We start from the raw sequence: 21,882 nt of genomic DNA on the forward strand, positions 1-21,882 counted from the left end.
TTTAACACACACCTCCACTTAGTTCGATATTCAAAATTGAGGTTTACTTCGATCTACAAGCCTCTCCCCTTCCGTGCTGTAGACACTGGACAGGGGTTGTGAAATAAGGCAGGAAAGTCACTCGAGCGGGATGCAAAAGACATGCATGGTTACAACCAGACTCGAAATGTGTATATGAAAGATCCACAACCTAAGCTTCAGCTTATGGTGAATCAAGATCTGAACAAAACGAACATCTGCACAAAAAAATCTCGTTTATCTGGGCTGGCAAACAAACGACTGGTGATCGACGAGATTGACGCACATTATAGTAAGTATTTAAGTTTCACGACTTGGATATCATTTGATTGACGGACAGCAGGAGCGCTACTGCTTGAGGTGATGACGTAACACATTAAAAATACGCTTGCATCACGCCAGACCTGAAAAGACAATTAGCGACGCAAAAAGTTATCAAGTATACCTTACGGTCAAAAGCTCAGCATTGTGACCAACAATATTGTAATGCATCTTTATTTTAATTTCAAGGACAGATTTGCATGCAAAGTTTAGCAGCAAAAACAAAACAAATATTCTGTTTACAATCGGTTTTCACATAAAACAGATCGGCTAGGCTCCTATTTAATCTATATATGAATTGTAGGACTACAATTTCAGACGAGCAATATGGATTCTCAGCAAAGACACATACCGTATATCCTTTATTGTATGTCCATGAGAACTCATGTCAACTGATAGTTTTATTAAATGTTCTTTTCATGCAAATATTATGAAAGCAGAACAGCAGTCCAGACGAGCCAAAGACTCGGTGTTGTAGATGTGACCCAAACAATAGGTATATGCTGCAGACTTGAAATAATATAAATGGACCCTATAATTATTGATCTGAAGGAAAATGATAACATATTCATTTGTGGGAGACAAAATAATACATAACCCAATATCAATGAAAAAACAAACAAACAAAATAAATACACATTTTATAAAATACCTGAGTAAACAAGTCAATTTTATATCATGACCTACAATTAAGACTAACACATCTGGTCATTTTTAAACATTTACAGAACTTTAAGAAAATGATGAAGATCGGTTGTTGGGACTGTCTTGAAAACGTGACGTTCAGTGGGAGGTGTGTTAGAATGTCTGAATCCATCCTCCTAGTTTATCAAAACACCCTGCCTACTTATCAGTTGTCTGGCTGATGAACAAGGGGTAAATTATTAATGTGTTTAATAGCAGCTGATCAGATAAGATGCATTTTGCACTATTAGTTGTTATGAACTGAACTGAACTGAGATTCGAGGAAGATAAGGGCAGCTTTTTTTGCGCGAATGCTTACAGCACTGATAAATCATGCAAAGATAAAAATTGTAGCTCGCTGTTTTCCGGCACGTAGACACGCAAAAGATCAGCGAAAGCTTTTCCGGGCAGGACTAGTAGCTGAAGTAGGACTGCAAGGTGCCTCTGCGACGCACGTCAGCGGTCCAGCAATGGAAGCCTCCTCCCAGAGAATTAGCATGGCGAATGTTCACCTTGATGGGTGCGATGCCTGCGAGAATCAATCAGACTCATTGACATGAAAGTTCTGGAATCCGGGCTAAACGCTGCTCTCCTGACATTAAAAGGTGTTGGACAGCTGGTTGTTCTACATGAAATATGTTTTTCAGGTAAAGTTCACAGACTACAGAAATACTGAAGGAAACCTGTTGAAAAATAACGATGTCATTTTCTTGGCCCATATTTTATTTGTCTTTAAGATCGTCGTCCACTAAGTCAGTGCCTTCTCCAAATGCCGTCAGAGACCAAACGCGTTGTATTTCGTTTGGAAAAATTTCCATGAAACGGCAGCGCAAACGCAGCAGACTGGACTGATACATCCTCTCTCTACCTGTATAAATACAAATGTCTGCATCAACTCACCAAGACGCTCAAACATCTTCTGAATGGACGTCTCATTGGCGTCAACCATTACACGCTTTTCATCCAACATCAAGACGTTCATTGACAGCCATTTCGAGGACATCCACAGGGGATGATCTAAGATGACAGGTAACATGTGAGCAGGGTTAAGTTGATCTCTTTCAATTCGCTCATCAATATTATTTGCGCACGCTACAAAAAAAACTGGCAAATTTAAGATCTTACAGGAAAACGCCAACAGCCATGAAGCAGAATGAGATTTTCAGTATCAGATTAGTTTTCTCAATTCAGTACGTACCATCAGGAATCAAAGGTGTCGGAGGTTTCACCACATTCCAACCAGCCTTCTCAAACATTTTTATCTGTTAACGGGCAATTAATGAAGAAGCAGCAGCGAGATGTCAGTGATTTACAACATTATTCCAGCAGATGGCAGCATACGACATGTAATAACGGGCAATGCAAGAATTTTTTTCTGTGACCACCCACAGGTTCTACGATTATTCAACAGAGTCTATGGATAATTTACGTCAGTAACTAAAAGCTTGCGGGTGTATATTCTTTACCTACTTTATTTTAGGGAGGACAAAAGTAATAACGATGCATTTTAAGTTTAATTTAAAATAGGCCTATTTCAATAATCCCACATATTGGTGATCAGGTCCATCCATCCATCCATCCATCCATTTTCCAAACCACTTATCCTACTGGGTTGCGGGGGATCCAGAGCATATCCTGGAAGCAATGGGCACGAGGCAGGGAACAACCTAGGATGGGAGGCCAGCCCATCACAGGGCACACTCACACACCATTCATTCACACATGCACATGTGCATGCATATTTAACAACTCCAATTAGCCTCAGCATGTTTTCGGATTCTGGGGGAAACCAGAGTACCCGGAGGAAACCCCACGATGACATGAGGAGAGCATGCAAACTCCACACACATGTGACCCAGGCGGAGACTCGAACCCGGGTCCCAGAGGTGTGAGGCAACAGTGCTAACCACTGCACCATCATGCCGCCCCCAGTGCTAACCACTGCACCACCATGCCGCCCCCAGTGCTAACCACTGCACCACCATGCCGCCCCCAGTGCTAACCACTGCACCACCATGCCGCCCCCAGTGCTAACCACTGCACCATCATGCCACCCCCAGTGCTAACCACTGCACCACCATGCCGCCCCGGTGCTCGGGTCTAAAAATAAAAATTAATATTCATCAAAAATAATTTCTCAGCTTCCAAATAAACTTGACAAAAAATATGATACACAAATGCTACCATGACCATAGTTAGTATATTACACAAAGAGGACAGTTACCTGGTGGCAGGGCCTATCCGGGTTGGACAGTACCAGGCCTGGCCCGATGATGTTAAAAGTGGCATCGATATGCATGGGGTTGGGGTCCGTGAAAGAGATGATATGCACCTTGTAGGTGGGAGCCAGATGTCTCTGCATCCACTCTATCCCCATGAAGTTTGTCACCTTAAAAAAATAAATCCTGAAGCTCTGAGCATTTACAAATTGTCTTTATAAATTTAATAAATTACTCAGTTATCTCCATGCTACTGTTTTATTTCAGCTACAAAGTGTCTGCATCTGCTGTTGTGTTACGGAAGGATTAGGTCACATTTTAACCTACATATGGCCTTCCAGAGTATCACCAGTCCCACATAATGATAAACAGACCGTAGTATTTCAAGGTCTTTGTTTAGTTTTGGGCTGCATTTGCTTGGACCCACCCTTGAAAACAGCCAAACCCTTCTGATCTCCTGCTGAATAATCCTGCTGACAGGTACATTCTGGGGATCGTGAAAGTAGCAGCCACTCGCTGAAGCACCTTTCACGATAAGCATGCCATACTGCCGCTGGGGTTGGGCTTTGAAACTCACCTGACTCCTCTGGACGAAAATGTCCCGCCCGGCCCGGATGAAGTCGGCGGCGTCGAAACAGGGCTCATGTTCCGTGGTGACAAACTTTCCCTGAGCAGCGAGTTTGTGTCTGTCCTCCACAGTTCGGATGGGGTAATCCTGTAGACACAATTCACCGGTAACATTTAGACCACAACCAAGAATTAAAGGTGCACGAAGTGACCCAGAACCAGTGGAAATGCTTGAAATAGGGTTGCTGAAGTGCTTTAGCACCCCCTCTGTTTGTTGGCGGTATTGCCGTATCAGAATGCCGTACGGCAGTCTGCCCATGTCCGCAGCATAAAAATCAAAAACGCCGGTCTACGTTTTCATGCTTATCTTACTGGTAGCTACTGTCGACGATGCAAAATAACTTCAGTAAAGTCGATCGATCGTTCCGATTTTCAACACCCTGAGCTCAAAACATCTTCCTGCGTCTTTCACAGCGAGATAATTAGACGATACTTCAAAAGTTCAGGAATTAATGAACCGATATGTCCTATGGTAATTTATCGAGCTGCATTTCTCAATTCCAGAAAGTGCTGACTTGCCACTTTTTCCTGATAAGCAGTGGCGGTTCACATGCCTCCATTTGGGTTCTGTTTGCGAAGTGTAAGGATAAGGATATCGCAGTTTGGATTTCCACGCCCATTCCTGTCCTTGATTGATAAGCTGCTTCAAAGACATTTTTTACCTGGTCATAGAGTTCATCAGCCATGGTTGGTTTTGGGGCCGTGGTCCACTTAGCACCTTTTTGAAAATATTCCTTCATGAGGGGGCGGTAGGCCCTGTACTCGAAGAAGCGAGACCTCCATGCCATCGGGGCTTCGATGATCTCATTCCCCACGACCAGAAGAATGTCACGGGGCATTGCAGCGTACATGCCTGGAGGAAGAGAAGATGGTCAGAGTTCTCCTTTATTTGGGGGTTTGCATTTTTTTTAGGGGGGGCTAAAGTTAGATAATATCTTCCACAGGACAAAGGGAACTGCAGAGGACAAAACTTTAGCACCAAGCCTAATAACCTGCACATACTAATAAGTAATGGCACACCAGAAAGCCTGCAGGATAGGTAGCAGACAGACCAAGCCCACCTGTAGATGTGAAATCGGGGGTTGTGTACTGAAAAGACCAATCGATGGGTTCTGGTCTCCTCACGGTGACCCCCTCCAGGCGCAAAATATTGCACATTTCCTCAATCTCGGCCACAGCCTTCTTTAAGTGTTCCTCAGGAAATGTCTGCCCCCCATATTTTTGGTAGAAGGGCCAGTACTTCTCATATGTATTAGCCTGTAAGAATTCAAGTTAATGATAGTATGTTAAATATGCTCAGAAAAAAATTAGAAGACAAATTGATATTCGCAAAAAAATAATACATTTCGAAAGTGCACTTTCTAATTTGCATCACGTACCTTGACCTCCACAGTGAATGGAGGCACGCGAGCATTCTCGGCTCTTCCAACTATGACTTCCTCCAGCGGGTCCCATTCGTTGTAGGCGCAGACGGGACACTCGAGACGGTCGGAATCGGACACGGTGTCCTCCTCGGCGGCTGCGGGCTGAACCGCCGCGGCTGAGCTAGCGGTGCTCCGGAATGCTCGCTGCACCCACCCAGTGACAGCTCGGCCGACCTAGAGGGCGTTTAGGGCCACGTCGTCAAGGGAGCGGATCACCGCAGCCTAAACCAATTAATTGGTTTATTACATGAAAGTCAAATTAACAATGTTTTTATCTGCCCAATTTATTTTTGTCGGCAATTAAGCTCGAGAAAAAAAAAACATAGATAAAATGTTATACGATGAGTACGTGTCAAGATGCACACGTACTGTTTAGTTCGATTTATTTCTATTTCATTAGATATTAAAGAGTTTAAATCCTTTGTTGGCGTTTCAATGAGGTAACAAACCTTTGACGGTAAACCCTGTTGATTTTCAGCCAAGTACTACTTTAATTCGATATCTATAGCCGTACAGTAGATAACTTTCAAGGTTTTCGCGGGCGTGGCTGTCATTAAGTTCAGGCAGGCCAGGTGCCAAAGACAGCTGCTCTGTCATTCATAGTTGTACAAGAAACTAATGGAGAAAATGACTTGTGCATTTAAACATATTAAACAAGAAAATAAAAGTTGAAAAAAAAACATTGCTTGGAATGATTCGATTTTTTTTCCATCGAAAGAAAGTTAATCTTTGCAGAAAAGGTTTCTAAAATGTTCAGATTTTTAATCGGTTGACAATTTATACAACTGTTTAAATGCTATATTAAATGTTTGCATACTAAACACAAAAGTCGATGAGTAGCAGGCCATCTTTAGAGAATGCACGAATTTTATTTTGCTATTTATGATTGAAAATAATTATGAATTTATACTAACCATAGTTCCAATAAGATGAGCTGCCTCAGCCCCCCTGCTACCTCCTCTCAGACACCTTACTCGCAGCATTGTCGTCGAGCCCGATACTTAAAAGAAAATGGGGATTCTGGCGACTAAGCGATGCTCAGACTTAGTACCTCGGAGACCGTGTTGGAGATTTGGTGCTGCAGGACCCATTTATACCTCAGCGACACTTGGTAGCCTATTGGTCGCTATTAAGAGTCATGAACCAACGTGACTTTTAAAAATTCACCACGAAAGACGATACGTCTCGGCAGCACATTCTTATCAGTCCTCCCCCCCACCGGGTCTAAGAAAAGGGGGGAAAAGTGGCGCAACAAAATGGGGTGACTGAAATGCAAAAAGGAGAAACTGATATTTAGTGCGAAAGCGTATATGCAACGTATAAAATATGCGTTTTAACTGAAAAAAATACCTTAACGTACTAAATTTTCATTCCGTGCTTTTAGAATGGATTGCTATACAGCCTGAGTTATTTTGAGGAATCTGCAGCTGCGGCCATCGATTAAAAATTTTCAAATCTGCGTGCTAAGTTTTACCAAACAAAAGTCGTTTATTCTCTACTAAACGCGTAGCTATCGGGTCCCCAGTCTAAAGATTTTCTGTCATTAACGAATTTGTTCACCACATTCTTATCGCGATACCTACACGTGCGTTTTACACACGGATTTGGACAAAAATGGGCAATCATGCGTTAACGCCATCCCGTCAAGAATATATTGTAATAATCAGAGAATGTGGGCAATTATCATTTTCTTCTCCATCGGAAACATGTCTGAGTAAAAATGTGGTGGCAAGGTGAGTTTTGTCAGTGATCGCGGTGATTTATGTTGTACTTGCCTGCGCCTGTATACATGCATGCGGTTGAACAGAAATCTTAACGAAAATGATGTAGACCAGGCCCTCTGCTGGCCCAAAACCAGCTTTGAATCGCCCGCTTTTAAAACCTTAAGTCACGCATATCAGCCCCCTCACAGAAATCCGACTAAGCGACGTGGCAGAACGTGATATAAAACTCTACCTTTCAGCTCAACCTACTTTGCCATTTAAGATATCAGGGGCTGTACGTGACGAAAACCTTTTTATGTAAGTGGTTAAATAACCGTTATAATCTGGATAACAGAGGGGATTTATGCATGCAAATCCGCGATTACAGAGCTCGGCTTTAACAGAGGAAAACTAGAATCGGTGTCATGACATAATTATTTTAAGAAAATTGTTAAATAATTTCATAAATATGCTAGATACTGTTGCGACCTTCTGATCTCCGGTTTCTATTTAAGGTTGAGGCAATAGGTTACGGAACTACTGTGGCTAGTTACCCCTGCAGAATTGATTAAACAAACGAACTATCGCAGAAATATGTTATTTGTTTTTATTTCTTTTGACTATGGTATCGTTCAAATCACATACGCCGACGGGAAAAAAACCTACTAAAACCAGAATTTTGCGCTTCAAAAACACAAGATACGAAAATATTTTCCCAAATGTTTAATCAAAAAAGCATTTAAACTCGTTAAACATGTGAGGAACTTTGGGATTTCGTTAGGTAGGATTTTTACCAAGATTTTTTCGATAGTACTCAAACTCCGACAATGTCGCTTTATACCGGATAACATCGGCCATATTCGTAATTATATCCTCCTTCCACGCATCAAATGTTACATTTGGCAAGACAGGAAGAAGAAAAAGAAAAGCCGTCGATGAGGCAAATCCACTGTTGTGGGTAAACAGGTTGCTGGGGGGGGGGGGGTGATTGGATTGGTCTGGTCTGGAGATCGAGCATAACATGCTTCCATGGGGCGACGCTTGGACCTACTGGTTCATTGCCATTCATAGTGGTATTGAGATTCATGTTTTGTGTAGTATTAATCAATAAGAATGCTGACATTGTAATTAAGGTCTTTGCTACTTGTCATCTTCGCGTTTCTCATTGAGAATTTAGAAAATTGACCTGCTGTCGGGAAAATGTCAAGAGGTGTAGGTGAAATGTCAAGAGGTGTAGGTGAAATGTCAAGAGTATTCTTTAAACTCCAGATAAGATCTTTGGTTTGAGCTAGAAATCCCTAGAATGGAGACGTCAGGCAGTAGATCCCAGCGTCTTGCCGGTCATTACCTTCAGCCTGTCATTGAGTTTTGGTGCCAGCTGGTACATTCAGGACCAGCAAGGTGGTCAACCGCGAGAGCTCTTCTCGTTGACGATGAAACCCCTCAACCTGGGCCTGCGTATTGCCAGGTACAACCGCCTGGCCCTCCAGTAGGTGGCTAATCACTGCCTGTCCATAATCTTCACTCCAGCTAATTCTATTTGCTATAAACACCCCACGTTGCTGTTTTTGACATTTTTTTTCTATTCTCCTATTCAGTTAATGCCACCAAAAATGTGTAATTAGAAACCAAAACCTAACAAAAAAATAAATAAGAAATACGGGGAGAAATCTACTGGACCCTCTAGATGGCGCCATCTACCTGCATTCCCCATCAAATATGACAACTCTAAGATGTAAGGTGAACGGCAGCACAACGCACAGCAGAGATGTGGCGAGCATGGCCTAACAGAACAGGTTGTTTTAAATTCTAAACATGATTAGACCCCCAACACAAAATGGAGTCAAAACTCCACAAACAACCAGCAGGTAAGCACAACAACCCCCAGTCACCCTGACCAATAGCATTCCTCAGTAGTGCAATTTAAAAACAACTCAAACCAACCACATAGTAAATTTCCAGGTTTGACCCCCTAAGCCCCCCCCCCCCCCAGAAAATAAAAATCTACACCCCACGGAATGGGGCCTGCTCTGGATTCTCGTGTGATATTTTTTATTTAAAGTGCTATTATAATATCCATCCATCCATCCATTTTCCAAACCGCTTATCCTACTGGGTCGTGGGGGGTCCGGAGCCTATCCCAGAAGCAATGGGCATGAGGCAGGGAACAACCCAGGATGGGGGGCCAGCCCATCGCAGGGCACACTCACACACCAGTCACTCACACATGCACACCTACGGGCAATTTAGCAAGTCCAATTAGCCTCAGCATGTTTTTGGACTGTGGGGGGGAAACCGGAGTACCCGGAGGAAACCCCACGACGACATGGGGAGAACATGCAAACTCCACACACATGTGACCCAGGCGGAGACTCGAACCCGGGTCCCAGAGGTGTGAGGCAACAGTGCTAACCACTGCACCACCATGCCGCCCCGCAATTACAATATCCATCTTCAAAATAACACTAATCAACATGGTGTAGTTAATTACAATGTAGTGTTTTGAAAATTGTATTCTTTAGATATTAGAAGACATCTTGTAATGCGCACATTCATTCAATACAAGATTTTAAGTAAATCAGATTAGGGGGGACTGTGGACGGTTGCAACAAGTCTTGTTTCTCCAATTAGAAACATGCTAGAGTGACGATACTCATGCTGCACATGCTCAGTTAGGCCCTCTCTCCACCAGAGAGAAACTATACAGTTTCATCATCTGCTGCATTTATTGAAAAATAACTGTTTTGAAGGTATGAAAGTAATTTTTTTTGCAAGTTGTTTCTTTGACTTACTGTCCATAGTTTTTATTTTAATTAATCAAAACATGCCTAGTTCAAATCATGGTGGTGTTGACTTTTAAACAGCATTGTTAGCATGTTTCCCTGACTCTCTGAATATCTAGCACACGGTGTTCCATCATGGCTGGCAGGTCATCAACTTTTTGCAACCGTCCCCAAGCCAACCAGCCATATTGAAATAGACTACATATCATTGCTTTTTAACATTTTTAGTTCAGAATCAGCAAATCGTTTTCAGTTTAAGTCCGAAGTATACTGCTATACAGCTTAACTGTAGTTTATGGATCTAAAAATAGAAATAATATTCTGTTTTTTTTCCAGTATGCCAAGAGTGAGGAAGAGAGTTACTAACAGAGGGGTTCCCCTCAAAATTTTGGAAGAAGCTTCAAACGTAATTAGGAATGAGGGCAGGACAGTCATTGCAGTCGCCAAGGACTTTTCCATCTGTCATACCACCTTATTTTGATTCCATAAGAAAAAGAGAGAAGCTTGCAAGTGAGGGATCAGATAAGTTACCACCTGCAGGGTACTGCACCATCAGGAGAGTGTTCTCAGGAGACCGAGAGAGGAGTCTAAAGCAGTATTGACAAAGGGCAGCAGACATATTATGGGTTAAGTCCTAAAGAGGTAAGAGAAATTACCAGAAATGTATAAAGAGAGTAAGAGAGGGTTAGGGTAATATCGGTAAAAAGTGAAAGATAATAAAAACGATTTGCATTTTATAACATTTTATTTCAGGTTCGTAGGCTTGCATTTCAACTCACCTCTCAGTATAAGTACAACTTTCCCTCGCAGTGGAATGAGGCCTATATGGCTGGTGTTGACTGGTTTAATGGTTTTTTAAAACGGCACCCAACTCTCTCAATAAGACGTCCTCAAGCCACAAGCCTTTCGAGGGCAACCAGTTTTAATGAAACAAATGTTAACAATTTTTTTTAATTTAATTTAATTTAATTTAATTTAAGCCAGCTTTTGGACAAGCACAAGTTTCAGTCACAAAACATATGGAACATGGATGAATCTGGGATAACAACTGTTCAAACTCCCGACAGGGTTGTGGCAAGACGAGGTGACAGGCAAGTTGGTGCAGCTACCTCAGCAGAAAGAGGCACACATGTCACACTAGCTTGTGCAATCAATGCACTTGGTAACTACATACCAAACATGGACTCATTTTCCCACGTGCGCATTACAAATCTCATTTTGTTCGGGACGGCCCACCTGGCTGTATTGGGACAGCCAACACATCTGGGTGGATGCAAGATGCTGACTTTCTTGTTTACTTGAAACACTTTCAGCTACACACAAAGACTTCCTCAGACTCCTAAGTTCTTTTAATTCAGATTTATCCTGAGAGCCAGTAGAATTGTTGAGGTGACTTTAAATTCACTTTGTATTCAATATTTTTTTGATGTGTTTTAAAGCAGATCCCAGTTTGGACAATAAATGCATTTTTAAAAAATCCTGTGTCACATAAAAATACAGAACTTTCAATATGAATAAAAATCTACTTTAATATTATTGTATAATAGTAGCTTTACACAGTACTATGCAAGTTCAGAGAAAAAGCAAAGGTTAATTATTGAAATTTAATATATGTTTAACATGTTGCAACCGTCCCTTATATGTGTTGCAACCATCTCCAGTGTTGGGGACGGTTGCAACATCTGACTTCTTCAGTTCAAATCAATATTGTGCATGATATGTAAAATATAATTAACTACAAGTACTATGGGTAATTAGCAGACAGATGTAAGTTTATCGTATACAAATTTGGCTGGTGTAGTCCAAACAGTCTCTGAGTAAATGAGAGGGATGCAAAAAGTGTTGCAACCGTTCCCTACCTGTTTTGGTAGTGCATAACTATAAGATACTTAAAATGACTTCACTGTGTTGGAGTTAGACTCCGCCGAGTCCGTTGATGAGGAAAGAGATGCTCTTTATTCGTTGTACAGATCGCGATCCGGGAGCCGCGCTTAGATGCATAAACAGTACCTACCCGAGGAAACTCAAACTCTGTTGTCTGTGTCTGGCTTATATAGCCCATGTGAGGCATCTGCTGGTCTTGTTGTTATTTTCCATTCCCGTGACATACGTGACCTACGACTCTATTTTGACATTTGCTGTTCGTTAGTACTCACACCCACCCTTTTGTCTTATCTTTTGCAGCATCAGCGACCCCCTCCCTTGTTAGGCCCAGTAGGTCAAGCATAAGCATAATGTCACCATTACCCTTGTAATGCACCTTCTGCTTTTTCAATTACACCACAGTCTATAGTCTAGGGCGAGGCCTCCTCCCCTGCCTACCTGCAAGTTGGTTCCCATTTTTTAGTGCGACACAGTTTAGCACAAAGCTTGCCCCCCCCCTCAACTGTTGGCCTATAATCTGACCTTTAAATCAAAACGTTTACAATACCCACTACCACTGTTTATAACTTTACTAAATATGGATGCGGCACTACAATTTTTAAATAAGCCGACTGGCTAACAGAAATGTAATACGGCGTAAGACTGGGCTGATGGTTGTGGGAAGACAACGCAGCCTTTGTAAGCACAAGGTGACTCAAAATATGATGGTGCAATTCACTGAAAATCACAATGCTCCGCCTTCGCGCAAGAAAAAAAAACTACCGATTTAGCAAAGTCCACGTTTATTTAGACGCTAGGTTTACTCGCTATACTTCAGTATAAAGCTCCTCTGACTTCATTCAACTGGTGGATAAACATAGTTCGGCAATAAATTCATGTGCATCTGATTTTGATTACAATGTACATTTTCTCAGCATTTCTTGCCACCGTGGTTGTATTACCACTGGTTATAAATGTGTATTTTCCTTACTTTTGGATGGACTGCTTGTATGGGGTAAAAATGATAAGAGCTTTGATCAAGTTGGCTAGGCGCACGATGGGGAAGAGAACAGTTTTTGCATTAGACAAATTCTACGAGCAAGTGGCAAAGCACCCCGACAAACCATTCATCATTTTTGGAAATGAGATGTTTTCATACCGGGAGACAGACGCAAAAGGCAACAAAATCGCACAGGCTTTGAAAATTCACAGCACGTTGCAAGCGGGGGACACAGCGGCACTTTACATGGGAAACGAGCCAGCGTTTGTTTTCACCTGGCTTGCGCTGGAGAAGCTGGGCTGCTCGGTGGCTCTGCTCAATCACAACGTGAGGTCAAAGTCTCTTCTGCACTGTTTCGGCTGCTGTGGGGCGAGAGTCCTAATCGCAGCTGCAGGTAAAAAGTGAAAATAATTTCATTTAATTAACTAGGGCAATTTGCTTTGAAATGTTTGTTTCCGTATATCTGTATGTAAACTATTTATTTAATCCACAGTAACGTTACGGAAGAATATCAAATGCATTGCTCAGCCTGGGGAAACACTAACCAAACCTCTCTCTTGAATCAAAATGAAATATGTATGTATGTGTGTTTCCAGATCATTCTTGAATCATACCCCTTCTTGAACTAGGTTTAAACGAAATACCCCGTTAAGTACTTTGGTCTCTGTCCGATCACAATGTTCTAAGTCAACTTGCATGTAGACCTTGTTTCCACATGGAAGGTGGTCTTGACCTTATGTACCATATCTTTGGAGAAAAGCAATTGACACAATTTGGTCTATCGTCTGTTGAAGTGACGGTTTAACAATTCACGGAAATCTTAGGTCATTTTGTTAAGAGTTGGGAGGGCATGATGGAAAGGTCTTAGCAGAGATGGGAAGTTCAGGACCAAAAAGTACAAGTCCAGTCCAAGGTTTTGTTTCAACCAACCAGTTGAGGATGAACAGTAACGGTCACAGAGGACTCAGCTGATTGGTTGGAACAAAACCTTGGTCTGGATTTGTACTCTCTGGATCTGAACTTTCCACCGCTGACTCTTGGTTTTATATCTTAACTGTAGTCATAACTTCTTCACTCCTCCGTATTCCTGCCCCACTCTTCAGACCTCACAGATGCCGTGCGGGAAGTGCTCCCCGCCTTGCAGGAGCAGGATGTCACCGTGTTTGTCATGGCAAAGGAGCAGAGCACCCAGGGTCTGGTGACCTTGCTGGACAAGGTGGAGGCGGCGTCGGATGAGCCCATTCCGCTATCGGCCAGGTCCAACATAACATTAAAAAGCCCAGCTGTTTACATCTACACATCTGGAACAACAGGCATGTTCAACTCCTGTCCTATAACATCAATATACATTGACTCATTCTTCAAACCATTTATGGCACTTTGTGTTAGTTCAATTTCAGTGTGTTCCGGTATTTAATTATGTTCAGCTATGTTAGATTTCAGAAATACCCTCATTTAGTGTCCTTATGTAGACAGTATATTTCTATGATGTTTAGATTTTGCATGCATAGGTATCGGCTTTGTTAGGCATGAACTGTCAGCTTTTTAATAGTAGTCGCATATGGGTGAGGCATGCAGAAAACTCCTGCTTTCCAGTGCAGCGTCAGTCAGTCCTGCAGCTTTAACTTTAATACACCACCTCCCTGCACCTTTGCTGAAGGCCTCCCGAAAGCAGCCATAATCAACCAACATCGTCTACTAATCGGCATGGCGGTGGTGGCGACCAACGATGTGACTTCGAAGGACGTTATTTACGTCAATCTGCCTCTGTATCACGCGTCTGGTTTTATCTTCGGCTTCCTCGGATCCACAGAAATAGGTAACATTTACTCTCTATCATAAAAGGACATACTGACCCAGCACCTGTATTTAGCCGTTGAATCTCAAAAGTGGGATTAGCATGTAAAATATATCTAAGGATCCATGACATTATACTTTTATATAAAAGATATATGCTACCTGAATTCTTACTGTAGTTTGCACTACACCTCATTCTGAATAACAAAATGTAGATCAGTCGCCCTGAACTGCAATCTTCACTCTCTTCTTTCTATTCCTCGTTTTGGCATTGGTCTTATCAAAGGATAATTATTTAATTAATTATAATAATTGATACTTTATTGACCCCTGTGGGCAAAGTCTCTTTACACCTCCCACAACTTGCTCTTTGTAGAATAGGCTGGCTGTGAAGGGCTGCCACCTGTTGTGGTACCCAGGTAGCTGGGGGGGCGGGGGGGGTTAAGGGCCTCGCTCAATGACCCACAGATGTGCTGAGGTTGGGTTAGAACCAGCAACCATCTGATTATAGGCATACAGGCTTAGCCCACAGAGCCGCACGCTGCCCCCAATGCCCAGTTTCTTCCATATAAGGCTGATTGACTGAAGGTGAATTGGTTGCTATGACAGGCCTAGCTCTGTAGTGGTGCCAGGGTAGGCCTCGCTTAGCCAATCACAAGCCTGGCACACCCCAAAGCTTGGCAAATGTCAACCGATCACAGATTTGATTATTGTAAAGAGGAAGGAAGTGAGCTTCATATTTAAAGGTGAACATCCCACAGCCCCTGCAGAGTATCCTGTAGTCCCTCCCTTCATATTTGACCTGCCGCCAGGCCTGTGGTGGCACAGTAGTTAGCACTGTGACCTCATATCTCCAGGGCTGTGGGATTCATTCTTGTCCCTGGCTCAGTGCATATGGAGTTTGTATGTTCTCTGTAATGGTGGAGCATGATGAAGGAGGAATGATCCACGTAGCAGTTCTCAACAAAAGGGGTTTATTTAACAAAACAAAACTCAAAGAGAGAACCAGAAAACAAATGTACTGTGAGGGGTCAAAACGAACAGGCAAAACAGAAACAACACTGGGAACAGCAATACTACAAGCAGAGAGGAACACAGAAAAACTGCAGTAGCTGACATGGGATAACTGTCATGACAACAACTAACAATGCCACTGCTAACACTGGGAAGCAGCCACAATGACCCGCTGAGGAACAGAACAAAAGCAGGCACTTAAATACACAACTAACACGATACCACACAGGACAGATGAGAACCATAATCAAATCGACCAATCAGCAGGACTCAGGGCAACAAGGAACAGGTGGGGTATATTACAATTAACAAGCACTAGAGACTGGGAAACATTAACAAACACTGAGGGCCAACAACACTAGGAAAGACTATGAACACAAACAAAAAAGAACATAATAAAACAAGGCACAGGGGAAACAAAGCAAAGACATATATAAACAATACCAGACACCAAGGGATAAAAGTAAAACCAATATATTAAACAAAAACCAGCCTCAAACTCATGACAGAGGGGTGTTTGCCTCTAAGCCACACCATCAACCCACAGAGCCACAAGGTGGCTTGAGAAGCAGGGAAAACACTCTAGGGCAACAGCAAACAGGATGCCCAGTAAACTGCTGGCCAAACGGGGAAAAGGCACATGGGACAAGGTCACACGGGCACCAACCCTGACATTAACTTAACATCGATTTCCTCTAGGTCCATGAAACATTTAAGTGAACTGCTATCTGTAAATAGTGTGTGTGCTGCCATGGACCGGCATCCATGCCAGAGTGTCCGCTGCCTTGTGCTTCCTGCGACAAACTCCAGGCTTATGGGGACCCTGCAGAATGACATGAAATTAAATGAAAGAGACCTGATTTAACAAATGGCTCCTGAGCCCAAATATTAGAGGTCTGCTGTAGCGCAGTAACAAGTTTATTTCAGATGCGATTTTTTTTTTTTTTTGTGAGGATGCAAGTGAAAGAAGTCTCCAGACTTATTATCTCCATTACTAGAGCTTGGGTCAGCCAGAAACCAGATGGCTTTACCTTTTTCTTGAATATTTATCTAAGTGGGTTAAAGTTCGATCCTAATCACAACTGACAATAAAGATTCTGTTATAGTTATTTATTAATAGACTGCGGAGTTGAATTGAAACATAAGGAACCACGTAACCCTGAAGAGAAATCAATTATATCTTTTTTTAGTTTCTTCATTATTATGGAAAACAATACACATCGGAATATTTGATTTCTACTTCCACTGCTGATATCTGTATTTCAAAAAATAACTGTAACAATGTAAAAACTGATAAAGGTTTTCTTTCTATGTTTTGGGAACTTTTAGGCGCAACAATAGTTTTACGACGTAAGTTTTCAGCCTCCCAGTTCTGGGATGATTGCAGAAAGCACAACGTGACGGTAATCCAATACATCGGAGAGTTATTGCGTTATCTCTGCCAGACACCAAAGGTACGTTCGCTTAACATTTAATGCGTAATGCCTGGAAGCCGGTTATACTCGATAAATAACAAAGAAATAAGTCCACTTACATTGTACAGTCATATGGAAGTCTGCATACTGCCAATCAAATTATGATTTATTAGCTACTGTATTAACCAGTTAAGAGGGGGAAATATCTCTGTCCAGTTAGAAATCTGATAGAGGATAGCAAACTGAATGCGTCAGGTGTTTTTCTCGGAACTTCTGACAGCTGCTTTCCTTGACGGCCTCCGGCCCGCTGCGCTGTCTTGTCCCCGCTTAGCCCGGGGATGTTTCAGCTGCGCAGGGGGGCGCCCCCCTCTTACGAGGCAGCTGTCCGGCGCCTTTTCTCCCAGCATCTGCTCACTTTCGCGGCCACCAAATTTGGCTGTTCACGGATACCTGCCGCTGCTCGACAAAGCTGTCATTCCTTAGGACTGCCGTCCACCAAAACGGTCCTACTGTTGAACTACAGACCCTGGGATTTCATGCGTCGTTGTTTTCGTGTTTCGCACTAAATCTTTTTTCCTTTAGCAAATTAAAAATTTTATGCAAAGAAAAAAATAGATTTATTTCGATTTGGTATGACTATGGATTTGTACTCGACGCAGCTTTTAAAGAGAGATTATATAATAAAGAGTGGCATTTTATGGGGAGGAGGGATAACTCTTTCAATATCCGATTTATTGTGTATTTCAACGTTCCCCTAGATTTTATTAGTGTCACATGGCTATGCACGGAAGGGTAACTTAAACACTCTCACTTTGCCCATTGAAATACTATCTGCACATATCACAGGAGATCAGGTCACAGCTGGTCACGCGTGTCGTTCCCCAGCCAAAGGAAGTAACTTTTAGCACCGTAGATACGTGCCCCTCTCAGAATAGCCAGTGGCCTTTACATGGCAACACTACGCACAGGGAGGGGGAAACCCAAACGTGTGGCAGCGCATGACGGGTCGCAAGGTTTCCCAAACGCCCTGGTTCCTAAAGATTTTATTCTGCACCAATTGTTTTGTTAAATTCACAATATTGCAAAATGGCGGCACGTTATCTTTGCAGCTTTTTTTCTGTAGTTACTGAATGTTATGTTTTCCCCACACGCAGAGACACAATGACAGAGACCATAAAGTGAGATTGGCCATTGGAAATGGCGTCAGAGCCAATGTGTGGAAGGAATTCCTCGACAGGTTCGGTAACATTACGGTCAGAGAATTCTATGCCGCCACAGAAGGGAATATTGGGTTCATGAACTACACGGGCAAGATCGGTGCGGTCGGAAGGATCAACTTTCTGCACAATGTAAGACTCAGAACTTAAAATATGAATATAAGTAGAAATCAAGATAATACACGTAATTGGGACTTTCCACAAAATATTTCTATGATAGACACACACATACAATACTCAGTACACTGAGCATAAAATGCCATTCACTTTCATAGCACTCATTTAATCCGGCTTCTTGTGTGTGTTTTAGAAACTAAACACCTATGCACTGATTAAGTATGACACGGAGGAAGAAGAGCCAATCAGAGACTCCATGGGTCTGTGTGTTGAAGTACCAGTAGGTGAGTTATTTTTAGCTGTAAACATACACTACTGACTGTATATGTATTTCTCAACATTTTTTTTTTTTGGAGTTTTAGAAATGTTGACAAATTATGTATGTTTTTTTAAAGGAGAAACTGGACTTTTAGTGTCCAGGATTACCAGATTCGCCCCTTTCGCTGGATACGCAAGGAATACCCAGCAGACAGAGAAGAAGCTGCTTCGCGATGTCTTTAAAAAGGGAGACATCTGCTTCAACACCGGGGACCTGCTGAGGTTTGACCATGACAACTTTATCTACTTCCAGGACCGCGTCGGAGATACGTATAGGTACTTCCTGATTTCATAACGGCAGAACTACACTTCTGTGTTTTTGCAGATTACTTCTGTGGGTAGTTGACACTATCAAATGAACTAAATCACAATTTTATTAGTACAATTAATTGGAGAAAAACTGCAACACCTGGTCTCTCCACTGTCATTAGTAGTCCTAAACAGCTGTAATCTGTATAAATTCACAGATGGAAAGGGGAGAATGTAGCCACAACAGAAGTTTCGGATGTTCTCACAATGTTGGACTTCATTGAAGAAGCAAACGTTTATGGAGTTGAAATCAAAGGTAAAATGATGTTCTGTTCCCAAGGCACAGTCACTTAGCATTTCCTCATAAATATTATAACAATTTGACACTGTTGTTAGATGATCTGGTCCTCAGGAACCAACAGACAGTCCATGTTTTTGCTCACTGGGAGGGAGCAAAAATGTGGACTGTCTGGCAGCGAGCAAAAACGTGGACCGCTGTGTGTCCCCGAGGACCGGATTGGGAATCACTGTCCTAGTCAATTGTCTTGTTATCTATAAAGGTCACGAGGGAAGGGTTGGCATGGCTGCTGTTACGCTGAAAAAAGAAGAGCAATTTAATGGTGGTGCAATGTTCAACCACGTTACTTCCTACCTACCAGCTTACGCCAGGCCTTCCTTTATCAGAATTCAGGTAAATGTTTACATATAGCCTTGTTTAAGAGCACTGGAAAATGCAGTTTGTGTACTACATATGCAATTGGAAGATTGATGGATGTAAAATCTAGTTGCTTGCATAAAAACTGTAACGAAGCAAAAATACTTTTAGTACATGATAAGGAGTCCGCCTAGTGGACAACAGTTGTCATTGCACGTGAGAATTGTAACATTGCAAATTAAAAGAGGCCAATAGCTGTCTCTAACATGGACCTTTTTTTTTTTTTACTTCAGAACTCCTTAGAGCTGACTGGAACATTCAAGCAGATGAAAGTGAAGCTGGTGCAAGAGGGCTTCGACCCAGCTGTGGTCCAAGATTCTTTATTTTTTCTGGATGAGAGCCAGAAGACATACATACCAATGACAGAGGAGATTAATAAGGTGATCCTGTCAGGGAGCATGAAGCTGTGAAGCTGCACAACAACGTGACGTAGCACTGTCTATGAACGGGTATGGCGTCCAAAGTGGGACAGAATATGATAGAGGGTTTTAAATGTAATTACTTTTTAAATCATGTTTACATCACTATAATCCTGACTAGAACTGCAATTCAGGGATGTAAACTCTTAAAGTAACATTGGAAATCAAACAAGCCCAGTAACAATAAGAATAATAGCTATGAAACAGACAACAGAAAAAAATATTAAATATTTACTTTATTTTCCAGCTGAGTCTCATTGTTACTTAGTCACTCTTTTGATACAAAAGCAAGAACAATAGATACCATTAAACTTTTTTGCATTGCAGGTCATGATGTAAAATGAATACTACATCAAAAATGTATACACGCATCTTTTAATTATTTCCCATATTTCTTAAATGTAAATTAACGTACGGTAACTTAGAATGGGGGCGGCATGGTGATACAGTGATTAGCACTGTTGCTTCACATTTCTGGGACCCGGGTTCGAGATACTGCCATGGCCCCATACGTTACTATGTTCTCCCCATGTCATCGTGGGGTTTCCTTTGGTTTCCCCCCACAGTCCAAAAACATGCTGAGGTTAATAGGAGGTACCAAATTGCCCGTATCTGTGTGTGAGTAAATGGTGTGTGAGTGACTGTGCCCTGCGATGGGTTGGCGCCCCATCCGGGATTGTTCCCTGCCTTGTGCCTGTAGCCTCTGCGATAGACTCAGGACCCCCTGTGACCCTGAATATGATAAGCGATTGCAGAAAATGGATGGATGGATGGGTAACATAGAATGTTTAATTGCTTTCAGGAAAGAGCTGAAATGTTTACTTAAACTACAATTGTACATAGGGACCCGATAACTGTATCCAAGTATGTAATTTGCTTTATATAATGAAATGTCATTTTTTTGTAATTACAGAAACAAGTTTGTTAAGTGCTTTGAGACAATGTAATATTATGAAAATGTGTTACATAAATTTAAATTGAATTGTTCAGACGCATTCTGCATTCCCCGGGATTTACCCACAGCAGGAGAGCATGGATGGCACAAAATGGTAATTTCGAGTAGGCATATAACAGGGGAAAAGTGCACCTTTCTTATCGTGGGTGCTTTGCGAAACAGACTAAAACACAAATAACTATGGGTCATTGAAGTCGTCTTGCTTTTCCCATCCTGGGGATGTGCTGGGAGGGGGGTACCTGAGTACCAGCCCCTTTTGTCTGAACCGTTGGAAGTACCCCCCTTTTAGGGCTCCTTTTCGGTCTCCGAAAATAATGCAAATTACTGAGGAGGACCCGCCCCTACCTCGGTCAGGCACCTGCTCTTCAAACGCTCTCTGCGTGGCCCTACAAATCTGTATTGGGTGTCGAGCAGTGTCCTTACTTTTGAGTGACGATTAAAATGCTTCTGTTCTCCAGCTATCAAATTTCGCTTGAGAAACTGCTCAACTCACCCTAGAGGACTGATCCAATCAGTGCACTCAACTGGAGTTTCTCTTTGGATGGAGAAAAGCATGTTTCCATATTTCGACAACTCCAAAGTATCAATCACAAAACATGGAAGAACATAATGAAATGAAAATACAACATTTTTCAGACTCCAAAGATATAGACTATTTTATCTGGTCATCAAAGTAACTTCATTTAAAGATTTTTGATAAATTAAGAAGGAAAATAACAGCTACACTTGTTGCTTGGATTCACCTCTACAATCTCAGTGATTATATCTCTGAATCAATCATTTTCCCTTCTGCCCTCAGAACATTTTTTTTTTGTAAGTAAAACTCCTAAGATCATTTTCCCTCCTCTGCCAAGATTTACAGTTGGCACAATGCAGTCAGGCAGGTAACGTTCTCCTGGCATCCACCAAACTCAGATTCGTCCATCACACTGCTAGACGGAAAAGCGTGATTCGTCACTGAACAAAACACATTTCCAGTACTCCAGAGTCCAGTGGCAGCGTGCTTTACACTCCATCTGACACT

The 21,882-nt window shown here is 42.1% G+C and overlaps 2 protein-coding genes across 3 annotated transcripts; one reads left to right on the top strand and one right to left on the bottom strand.

Annotated features, from left to right (window-relative positions):
• Positions 1-497: 497 nt before the first annotated feature.
• gatm (glycine amidinotransferase (L-arginine:glycine amidinotransferase)) lies at positions 498-8,436 on the bottom strand. Of its 2 annotated transcripts, none has more exons than XM_048969617.1 (9): positions 8,345-8,436; positions 5,249-5,467; positions 4,931-5,126; positions 4,532-4,722; positions 3,820-3,957; positions 3,248-3,412; positions 2,222-2,285; positions 1,924-2,040; positions 498-1,552 (listed from the first exon to the last, which is right to left on the bottom strand). In XM_048969617.1, the coding sequence occupies exons 1-9, from the start codon at positions 8,381-8,383 to the stop codon at positions 1,437-1,439; spliced, it is 1,245 nt and encodes a 414-aa protein (XP_048825574.1). In that variant the 5' UTR covers positions 8,384-8,436; the 3' UTR covers positions 498-1,436. The 2 variants fall into 2 exon arrangements, with proteins under 2 accessions (XP_048825574.1, XP_048825573.1); XM_048969616.1 differs by lacking the exon at positions 8,345-8,436 and adding an exon at positions 6,208-6,344.
• Positions 8,437-12,449: 4,013 nt separating this feature from the next.
• LOC125751957 (very long-chain acyl-CoA synthetase-like) lies at positions 12,450-20,890 on the top strand. The gene is made up of 10 exons (XM_049031422.1): positions 12,450-13,036; positions 13,746-13,955; positions 14,303-14,461; positions 16,783-16,907; positions 18,023-18,217; positions 18,396-18,486; positions 18,598-18,796; positions 18,988-19,085; positions 19,330-19,460; positions 19,718-20,890. Exons 1-10 carry the CDS (start codon positions 12,562-12,564, stop codon positions 19,892-19,894), a joined length of 1,860 nt encoding a protein of 619 aa, XP_048887379.1. The 5' UTR covers positions 12,450-12,561; the 3' UTR covers positions 19,895-20,890.
• The last annotated feature ends 992 nt before the right edge of the window (positions 20,891-21,882 follow it).

Source organism: Brienomyrus brachyistius, chromosome 11, assembly GCF_023856365.1.
Source record: "Brienomyrus brachyistius isolate T26 chromosome 11, BBRACH_0.4, whole genome shotgun sequence".
In the NCBI taxonomy this organism is placed as follows: domain Eukaryota; kingdom Metazoa; phylum Chordata; class Actinopteri; order Osteoglossiformes; family Mormyridae; genus Brienomyrus; species Brienomyrus brachyistius.